The 10,924-nt window shown below is 39.7% G+C and overlaps 1 protein-coding gene across 2 annotated transcripts in view; it reads left to right on the forward strand.

Annotated features, from left to right (window-relative positions):
• The window catches only part of CALU (calumenin), a 34,516-nt gene that overhangs the window by 7,736 nt on the left and 15,856 nt on the right, over positions 1 to 10,924 (forward strand). Inside the window, exons 2-3 of one of the 2 annotated variants that reach the window (XM_017549509.2) lie at positions 2,072 to 2,303; positions 7,745 to 7,938. In XM_017549509.2, coding sequence (XP_017404998.1) covers positions 2,083 to 2,303; positions 7,745 to 7,938 — 415 coding nt within the window. In that variant the 5' untranslated portion in view covers positions 2,072 to 2,082. Of the gene's footprint in view, positions 1 to 2,071; positions 2,304 to 7,744; positions 7,939 to 8,011; positions 8,206 to 10,924 lie in introns of both variants that reach the window. The other variant, XM_017549510.2, reaches the window with a different exon arrangement.

Raw genomic sequence — 10,924 nt, forward strand, 5'->3', positions numbered from 1 at the left:
TTTTTTTTTTTTTTTCATGTAGTCAGTTATAATGGCCACTGTTGTTTGTTTCCTTTTTCAGACAGAGTCTTGCTCTGTCGCTTAGGCTGGAGTGCAGTGGCACAATCTCAGCTCACTGAAACCTCCTCCTTCCAGGTTCAAGCGATCTTTCTGCCTCGGCCTTCCGAGTAGCTGGGAATACAGGTGCACACCTCCACTCCCGGCTAATTTTTTATATTTTTAGTAGAGACGGGTTTTCACCGTATTGGCCAGGCTGGTCTTGAACTCCTGACCTCATGATCCGCCCGCCTCGGCCTCCCAAAGGGCTGGGATTACAGGTGTGAGCCACCATGCCCAGCCTTGTTTTCCAGTTTTTTAATCATTATGAACTGGCATCATAGAACATCTTAATACAAGTATCTTTGTCTGTAAATGTGGGTATTTTGATGGGATTGAAGGAAACAACGTTGAGAAACATAGCCAAGTTCTAACATTGATAGGAACAGAGTAAGAAAAGTACCACCTTCTACCCCTTTCTCTGTGGGTTTCGTGATCTTGCTTTCACATTGCTTCCTCTGGTGGATTTTCGTAAGTCTTAACCTTCACATCAACTGTAACAGTACCTTTTTTGAGAGTGAGGCACATGAGACAGACTCTCTCTCCCCCGCCCCGCCCCATAATTTCCTTAGGTGCATTTCTGTTTGTCTTAGTGCATTCATATTTACTCTAGAACACTTTCCACTCTCCATTGATGTGTCCTCCTCTGCCATTTGAGGACCTTCCACCCTCCCCCACTGAGCTGCTTTTCCAGTGATGAAAGAAAAAATGTAAAAGCCTGAAAACGCTCTCCTTGATTTTTATTATTATTTTTTTTTTCATCTAAGACTTTAACCACTCTGGACAGGACTGTAGGGTATCAGAGTATGCTAAACAGATTTCTACTGCAGCTTCTCTGCAGGTTTTTTTTTTTTTTTGAGACGGAGTTTCGCTCTTGTTACCTAGGCTGGAGTGCAATGGGGTGATCTCGGCTCACCGCAACCTCTGCCTCCTGGGTTCAGGCAATTCTCCTGCTTCAGCCTCCTGAGTAGCTGGGATTACAGGCATGCGCCACCATGCCCAGCTAATTTTTTTTGTATTTTTAGTAGAGACGGGGTTTCACCATGTTGACCAGGATGATCTCGATCTCTTGACCTGGTGGTCCACCCGCCTCGGCCTCCCAAAGTGCTGAGATTACAGGCGTGAGACACCGCGCCCGGCCCTGCAGGTTTTTTTGTTACATTTTTCAGTCAAGTGTTCCAGCTTTGTGCTTATTCATTAGAATCACCTATGACTACAGAGATTCTGAAAGTTGGAAGCAGGGCCTGGAAATCTGTACTTTGAACAGTACTCCAGGTGGTCTTTAGGCCTAGGCAAGTATGAGAAACAACTGTGCAGAAGGATAAAGAAATTCTTATCCATGACCAGACCATCTGCATGATTTGGCATTTGAAGGCGACTCAAGGTTGAGCCTGGATGTTGGAGACTCGGTGCTATTGACCAAGGAAACTGCCAAGTATTTCATTAGTTCCTAATCTGATGACCATCAGAATCACCTGAAAAACATTTAAAGCTACAAATGTCTGCATTCAGCTTCAGAGATTCTAAATCAATAGGGGAAACTTAAAGCTTCCATGATGATTCTAATAACCAGCTGTGTTTGAAGACCAGCCCACTGATGCATTACAAAAAGTAAAAGATTTGGAGTCAGCATTTAAATCTTGGTTCTTTCACTTTTAATGTTTATGGACTTGGGCAAAAGGATGAAAGTTCTACTTTGGTATCTTTTGAAAGAAAGCACAAAGTGGACATTATAACTATAAATTTCTTAGCCTACAATCAGATGAAGGAAACTGATAAAAATTTCTCACCATAATAATTGAAGAGTCTGATATTCCACCATACTTATTTTATGGATTAAGTAATATTTGGGGTAATATAAAAGACTTGCATAGATATGTACATCAAATTAATAATTAACTGGGATGTGAGCTTTTAATTTCTTAGTTATTAAGCATACTGCCTCCTGAATTAACTGCTTTTCATTTTCCTTAAGATCTAATTATCATGGACCTGCGACAGTTTCTTATGTGCCTGTCCCTGTGCACAGCCTTTGCCTTGAGCAAGCCCACAGAAAAGAAGGACCGTGTACATCATGAGCCTCAACTCAGCGACAAAGTTCACAATGATGCTCAGAATTTTGATTATGACCATGATGCCTTCTTGGGTGCTGAAGAAGCAAAGACCTTTGATCAGCTGACACCAGAAGAGAGCAAGGAAAGGCTTGGGTAAGGTGCCAGCTCTCAGGGGACTAGTATGTGTAATGACATTCTTTACAAAGACTATTCTTTTCTTCTTTTCTGGCTCAGTCATGAGTAAAGTTGTATTGAACTATTAATACATCTCCTGAAAGCTAACCACGGAATTGCTACCTCTAAAATTTAATTAAGTGCCTGCTTTCATACATTTTTAATTGAGTAACATTTGTGCCTCATTCTACAAAGCATCATTTTTGCATAAAAGTACCAAGTACTGCAGGACCCAACTTGAACTGCATTATCTTGCTCCCAGAAGAACACTGCATGGGAAGACTTCTCATCTCTGCTGCTTTTAAGTTTTAAAAACTATCTGTGACCTATTGACTTATTGTACAAACCAGGTCTTTGATGGGCTAATAAACTGCATATTGGATCCCTATAAAGTTTATGATTTCCCAAGGTGTCCTTCACCCTCTTTATTTTCATTCTCAGATATTTGTTAATTAAAAAAAATCAACTTTGTCTTTTAGAAAATCATAACAAGTGATGATCTTGTTACCTCAGCCTCCAGAGTAGCTGGGACTACAGGTGTATGCCACCACAGTAACTCATAGTGAGTTACTGTTTCAGTAACAGCAAGGCCATAGGTTCTTTGGCTCTCTTGGTAGGCAGCTTTTGACCTGAAAAATGGATTTGGTAGAATCCCAGTTGATTATTTCAAATTGGAGATCTGAGAATGTCTTCATTGGCCCTTCCAAAGCCTTCTTTTTTAAGAAAATGCAGGTCAATTTTGTAAAAATATTCTTCTCAGTGAGCCCTGTTGGTGCAACTTTCTGAATTGTATTCAAGAGATTTGTGTGGGAAGTTGTGCCACACATAGCAATTTTCAAAAATACTTTGCCTTGATCGGTAGCGTTTTGATCATAAGACACTGTTGTACAATTTGCTTTGGAAGATGCTACAGAATAAATTTATTTTTTCACTGGGTTATCTGCTACCTGAAATGTACAATGTTTTATTCTTCAACATTGACAAGTTACAAAAATATTCTGCTATGTAGAATGAGCACTATCCCATTTGAAAGTAGATATAGATAGATACGCATAACAGAGTTTTCTATTAGGTTGCTTTCTCTTGAGAGACCATCCTTACTTTCAGTTTTAATCTAATAACTGTGCTAACATTCCAGGTTGAAAATAGAAATGCAGAGGGTATTGGAAGTCTTCATGTCACACCCATTAATATTCTGCATGTCCAACCCACGTTTTGGTCTGCACATATTTTTTCACAAAATTACTCTTAAATAATGAAAGGCCCTTAGGTCTTGTGCCTTTTTTTTTTTGAGACGGAGTTTCACTCATGTTACCCAGGCTGGAGTGCAATGGCGCGATCTCGGCTCACCGCAACCTCCGCCTCCTGGGTTCAGGCAATTCTCCTGCCTCAGCCTCCTGAGTAGCTGGGATTACAGGCACGCACCACCATGCCCAGCTAATTTTTTGTATTTTTGGTAGAGACGGGGTTTCACCATGTTGACCAGGATGGTCTCGATCTCTTGACCTCGTGATCCACCCGCCTCGGCCTCCCAAAGTGCTAGGATTACAGGCTTGAGCCACCGTGCCCGGCCTTATAGGTCTTGTGTCTTTTAGGGTAGTTGATACTTCAGTGAGGATGTTCTGGCTCCTTGCAGGTAGGAATAAAGCTCTGCTGGCAGTTTTCAATAGAAAATATTCCTTTTTGTGATCAGTGAATGTTAAAAGTTTAGCACATGCACAGATTCTGTATTTGATTAGAATAACATGATAAAATCATGTTTTTTGTGGAATGTATGAATAGACTGTTTGCTTCTCCCACATTTTGTCAGTAGTAACAAATATCCCTACTTTATACAGTAACATTCTGTTGGGAGCAAGAATTCCATCTAAACCTTTTTTAAAAAATGTATTTACTATGACATTTCCAAACATTGATTTGGTAGGGTACTGTATACCAGAGCTGGGAAAAACAGATATCCCCTTTTTTCCATCTGTCTATAAGGCAAGTAATTATTAAGAGATAAGTCATTGTTTATACCTTTAGTTGCAAAAATTCACCGCTGTTTTTAAAATCTTTAATAATATCTAAAAGAACACAGGAAGCATTTTAAAACAATTAAATATGCAAGTTTCAGGTTTTTTTCTTATTAAGAATATTGACGAATAGACCATTTTATTTGTCCTTCAAATGAAGATTTGTTTTGAGATAGTGGTTCTTAATATTTAAAAAGTTCTCTGGCCAGATGTGGTGGCTCACGCCTGCAATCCTAGCATTCGGGGAGGCTGAGGAGGGTGGATCACAAAGTCAAGAGATTGAGACTATCCTGGCCAACATGGTGAAACCCCATCTCTACTAAAAATACAAAAATTAGCTAGATTTGGTGGCATAAGCCTGTAGTCCCAGCTACTCTGGAGGTTGAGGCGGGAGAATCGCTTCAACCTGGGAGGCAGATTTTGTGTTGAGCCAAGATCTTGCCGCTGCACTCCAGCCTGGTGATAGAGAGAGACTCTGTCTCAAAAAAAAAAGAAAAAGAAAAAAATCTCATCCTTGATATATTTACTATAGAAGTAAATTTTGCAAACTGAAAATTTCAGGAATATTATTCACCCTTCTGGAGCTGACTTATTGATCCAGATTCTTAAACAACTGAGGGGTTTGCTTTATGCTCCTTGAAATGTAGAGGTATGTGCTACCTCCTCAAAGAAATAACATGAGGTACACAAATGCATTGTGTCTGTCCTAGAATAAAGCCTTATTTGGTGGCATCTATAGGTTCTCCACTATCAGAGGACTATGACACCATTAGCATTATAAATTTACACAGGCATTTAAAGATGATAGTTTAAAGCTTTATGCCTAAAATGAGATGTGCCCACTTCCAGTGTACTTACACAACTGCCTACAGGCTCGATGATCAGCAAGATAAGAATGGCTTCTACTTTCTTTTTTTGAGATGGAGTTTCGCTCTTATTACCCAGGCTAGAATGCAATGGTGCGATCTAGGCTCACTGCAACCTCTACCTCCTGGGTTCAAGCAATTCTCCTGGCTTAGCCTCCAGAGTAGCTGGGATTACAGGCATGCGCCACCACACCTGGCTAATTTTTTCTATTTTTAGTAGAGACAGGGTTTCTCCATGTTGGTCAGCGGTCTTGAACTCCCAACCTCAGGTGATCTGCCTGCCTTGGCCTCCCAAAGTGCTGGGGGATTACAGGTGTAGGCCACCATGCCTGGCTGTGGCTTTTACATTTTTTAAAGGCTTGTGTAAAAATACATACACACACACACACACACACACACACACACACACACACACACACACACACACACGTACTCTCTAGACTATATGCAACCCACTAAGTCAGAAATATTTACTATCTGTCCCTTTTTTAAAAAAGAAGTTTGCCTTGTAAACTGTATTTCTGTTTCAGTAAAAAAAAATAATAATTTTTTTTCTTAAGTTTTCCAATCCCTAGATTAAGCCACTTGAGATATTTGCATTGAATAGAATGCTCTTCAGCCAACTTCGTTAAGAAAAGCCCGTCTTGAATAGTCACATGTCTTTTTTTATCTGGGCAATCCTTCTCTTCAGGCTATTTATAATAGTTTAAAAATACCTTTCAGGGATTGGAGGGGCTCCAATTGCCCTTTTGTTCCTTGGCCTTTATTTCTGAACTGTATAGTGACACTATTGGTAGCCAGTATCTTTTGGGCCCAAATTGCATCCCATTATAAATAATGTAGAAGTTTTCAATATTTGTATAGCTTAATCTGTGAATAGTGTCAAAGTTCTATAGGACTAAAATTACAATAACAATAACTGTCCTTCTGTCTGTGTAGATAGAAGAAGATATTTAAGAGGTAACTTTTTTTTTTTTTTTTGGAGATGGAGTCTCGCTTTGTTGCCCAGCCTGGTGTGCCATGGCGGGATCTCAGCTCACTACAACCTCTGCCTCCCAGGTTCAAGAGATTCTCCTGCCTCAATGAATAGCTGAGATTACAGGCATGTGCCACCATCCCTAATTAATTTCTGCATTTTTAGTAGAGATGGGATTTCACCATGTTGGCCAGGCTGGTCTTGAACTCCTGACTTCAGGTGATCCACCTACCTTGGCTCCCAAAGTTCTGGAATTACAGGCGTGAGCCACCACACCTGGCCTGAGACAACTTCTTACTGCTTTACCTTTCCTGTTAACATTTTAGAGCAAGATTTACACATTCTCTGAAGGATTTACGTAATAGTTGTGTCTAACACCCTATCAGTATCAAGATGAGTCTCTTTTCATAGTGTCACTATTACTCTGCAATTCTGATCTCTTTCCTATGTTGTATTCATGAAATGAACACAAACTAGGGAAAGACATCATTTGTTACCAAGTGACAATCTTTTCGGTCCTGCGAATAATAGAGCATAGGAGTATGCCAAGATTTCGCTTCTGTTGGAAGTTTTGACTTGAACTTCATATTCCAAACTGGGCTGCTTACTTGGGTGACATTACATAGGTTGACTTTGCCTCTACAGTTAAGTGATCGCATCTTTAAACAGAAGTTTTCATATCATGCACGTTATTTTAAATCCTTACGGTGACAGATCTGGAAGAAAAACGCTTGTGAAGGAAGATTCATAAAGCTGCTGATTCTTTAGCTTTGTTGTTTTGCTTTATAATCTACATACTAACCCTCTCAGCTTATTAACATTCTCATCATCAGATATACATTTTTACTACATCATTTCCTCAGAGTTTTCTGTTATCATGTAAAAATCCAATTCAGTGTAGTATTTAAAAGCTGCTAGCCATTTTTTAGATAAGCATCTTCCTGTCTTTTTACCTGTTTTTTAAAAATAATCTTGCCTTGAGATAATGATCCAGAATTTTTTTGATATCTTTGTATTTTTATCAAAAGTGTTACTTTTTCTAAAAGCAGCTAATTTTTTAAAAGTCTGATGTAAATATTTTGAATTTTTAGAAAACCATGATTATTTGCCAAGAAATGGAGTTGGTTTTCCGTAAGCAATAAAGAAAAAGTTCAGCCACATCTTCACTGGAGAAAATAAAAATGAAAAAAAGGAAAAACAAATTTTTACATGTTGTTTGATGCAAGGAGTGGAGAACTCGGATAGGAGTGGATATTCACTCCCGAATTCTAACCATAGGCTGAAATCTACTTCTAAAGAGATTTCTACCTCCATAGGCTGAACACAAACTGGGAAAAGACAGTTTGCTTTTGGATCCAAGTGCACCAGCCATGACTGTGTTGACCTTATTCACGTGGCTCATTACAGACCAGTAATGGACCATTTTTTTCAGTTGCTGGCCTGGCAGTTTTGTTTTGGAGACAATTTTTTATTTCTGTGCATTAGCCCTGGGCACACACCTGGCTAAGTCCAGAGTTCTGTGCCCTTTTAACCTTTTGCTGGATTTCTCTGCATTTTCTACAGAAAGATTGTAAGTAAAATAGATGGCGACAAGGACGGGTTTGTCACTGTGGATGAGCTCAAAGACTGGATTAAATTTGCACAAAAGCGCTGGATTTACGAGGATGTAGAGCGACAGTGGAAGGGGCATGACCTCAATGAGGACGGCCTCGTTTCCTGGGAGGAGTATAAAAATGCCACCTACGGCTACGTTTTAGGTAGGTCCCTACTATCTGGGGGAAAAAGCCTTGTGGAGCTGGCACCTTGAAACGTAACTGTTTTGTCTTGTAGAATGATTGTAGATAAAATAGACGCGGATAAAGATGGGTTTGTGACGGAGGGGGAGCTGAGATCCTGGATTAAGCACGCCCAGAAGAAGTACATATATGACAATGTTGAAAACCAATGGCAGGAGTTTGATATGAATCAAGACGGCTTAATCTCCTGGGATGAGTACAGAAACGTGACTTATGGCACTTACCTGGGTAAGGGGCAAGATGTCAGCCTGGTAGAGACCGTGGTCTTGAGTCAAAGAAACAAATGGGTCACACAATAAAGGAAAGGAAGCTTATCTTAAGTAGTTCAATTCAGTGCTAAGCTGATTTCCCTTTATTAATTTTAAATTTACATATTATGTATTTTAAAATTTGTTTAATTGTGTTTTTCTGAAGTCTGGTATCTTCTACGTCTTTAGCATTTTACATATATTTTACCATTTTTTCTGTATGTCATCCCTCATAGAGACAATTTTTGGAATAGATTTCATTTAAAAGGATATATTGGGCCGGGTGCTGTTAGCTCACGCCTATAATCCTGGCACTTTGGGATGCTGAGGTGGGAGGATTGCCTGAGCCAAGGAGTTTGAAACAAGCCTGGGCAACATAGTGAAACCCTGTCTCTACCAAAAAAAAAAAATGTTTTTAAATTAGCCAGGCTTGGTGGCGCACACCTGTAGTCCCAGCTACTCAGGAGGTTGAGGTGGGAAGATCACTTGAGCCCAGGAAGTTGAGGCAGCAGTGAGCCAAGATTGCACTGCTGTACTTTAGCCTTGGGGACAGAGGGAGTCGTGTTGAAAAAAAAAAAAAAAAAAGGCTCTTATAAAGCTGCATAGTTCCAACAATGCAAAGCAAGGGGCTTTGAGATGTCTGTTGACATGGTCCCAATAAAGTGTTGAACCTAAAATTCAAACCAATTAAGATTTCTTTGTAACTGGTAAGAAGTCTTTCTTAATAAAATAGCTTTCCTTGATAAAATTTATTTCAGTATGTCTGCTTACTGAAGTTTAGAAATGAAAATTTCCCATTTGTTTTCTCTGGCACACGAGTTTATCAGCCTGCTTTGCAAATGCTTCAAGGCAAATAAATGTTGATTTGATTGCTTTTTGTTGATTTGATAGCTTGTATGCTTGGGCCACTTGTTAGTCATTTTCTTTTACTTGTAACACTTGCCTGCTGCTAAATACTAGGCAGTGATCTTACTGAGTTGATGACCCAAGATGTTTTTATTTGTGAAATTCCTCTATTGTACATGGTTACAGTTTAAGACAAGATTATATATTAATATAAATGGTACCTGCTGCATTTTTGTCCTGGAAATTAGGCAACTTTCTGGGTAAAAGCAAGCGTTCTCCACCACTGACTAACAGTGAGTGTATAATAGATCTGTTTCCCCACTGGACAGCCAGCTGTCTGCATTAATTACAGGATTGCATGCATTTCTGGTGAAGAGACTTATTTCGGTGTCAGGCTTGTTCTAATTCCTAAGACTAAAGAGGCACTCTCTCTCAATGCTTGATACTTAGCCAAGAACCAAACATATCCTTCACCCAATTAAGAACACATATATTAAACAGTCAGCACAGATGGAGAGGCATCCTGCTTCTTGCTGTGGCTGAGACCCAGCACCTTCCTGATTTATTTGGAATTAATTGTAAATATAAAGCAAAGAGTAGATCACTATTGGTGATCTAAACAAAATGGTGTGTAAACAAATCTCATCTCTGACCTAGGCACTCACTTGCTGGCCAGAATGATTCTTCAACACTGTGTATGATTATGTGCATAAAAATCTGTTGAGAGCTCTGTTGCCTCACAGGGCAGATGATTCAACGTAATGGGTATTTCTGCTGCCTGAGACTACATAAGCTGAAGCACTGGCTGGCGAAGCAATATCTTTATAAGGCGTCTTTCCCCAGAGGCATGCGGGTGGACAGCACTGAGGGGGTCATGAGTTGGCTTACAGAAGTGAGGAGTTTTTGTTAGTCTGTGTTCTTGATTCAATTTGGAGTTCAGGTATAAACTATCCATGAGAGAAAGATTAGCACTCTCTCTGCCACAAGTAAAATATGAACTACTAAGATCTACCCTGCCTATAGCAAAACTAGATCAAGAGCTTACCTAAAGCTGTATATAGGTCAGCTAGGGCCAACACTAGTGCTTAGGATAAATACAGCATTCCAAGCAGAATTATAGGCGTATAGGTTTTGTCATTAAAAATAAAGTTTTGGCCAGGCATTACAGTGGCTTATGCCTTAATCCTAGGACTTTGGGAGGCTGAGGCAGAAAGGTTGCCAGAGCCCAGGAATTCGAGACCAGTTAGGGCAACAAAGCCAGACCTCATCTTTATTAAAAAAAAAAATATTAAAAATTAGCCATGAATGGATACTTGTCGGTAGTCCTAGCTACTTGGGAGGCAGAGGCAAGAGGATTGCTTGAGCCCAACCAAGACTGCAGTGAGCTATGATTGCATTGCACTCCAGCCTGGGCCACGGAACAAGACTCCGACTCTAAAGACTTTAAAAAAAAAAAAAAAAAGTTTTGCATCTTTCTATTTCCATCCTTATGTACATATGTGCATGTTGCTGTTAGGCTATTTGAGTCCAGTCACCATGTTTTATCCCAAGGTGGGGAGGAGAGTGCTTATGTAAGAATCTAGTCTTAAAGTATAAGTTATCTTCTGTTATGTTTTTTATTTATGTTACATAGTACTTAAACTTTGTTTAGAAGCACACTTTAGTATATGCAAAAGGCTTGTTTTCCTTCTGTTCTCCATCTTCAACCTATTATGGCTTCAACCTATTATGGCTTTAGGGGCGTGTACACACACACACACACACACACACACACACACAAAAGGCTTGTTTTCCTTCTGTTCTCCATCTTCAACCTATTATGGCTTCAACCTATTATGGCTTTAGGGGTGTGT

This window comes from Cebus imitator, unplaced genomic scaffold (genome assembly GCF_001604975.1).
Source record: "Cebus imitator isolate Cc_AM_T3 unplaced genomic scaffold, Cebus_imitator-1.0 Scaffold219, whole genome shotgun sequence".
Lineage (NCBI taxonomy): Eukaryota > Metazoa > Chordata > Mammalia > Primates > Cebidae > Cebus > Cebus imitator.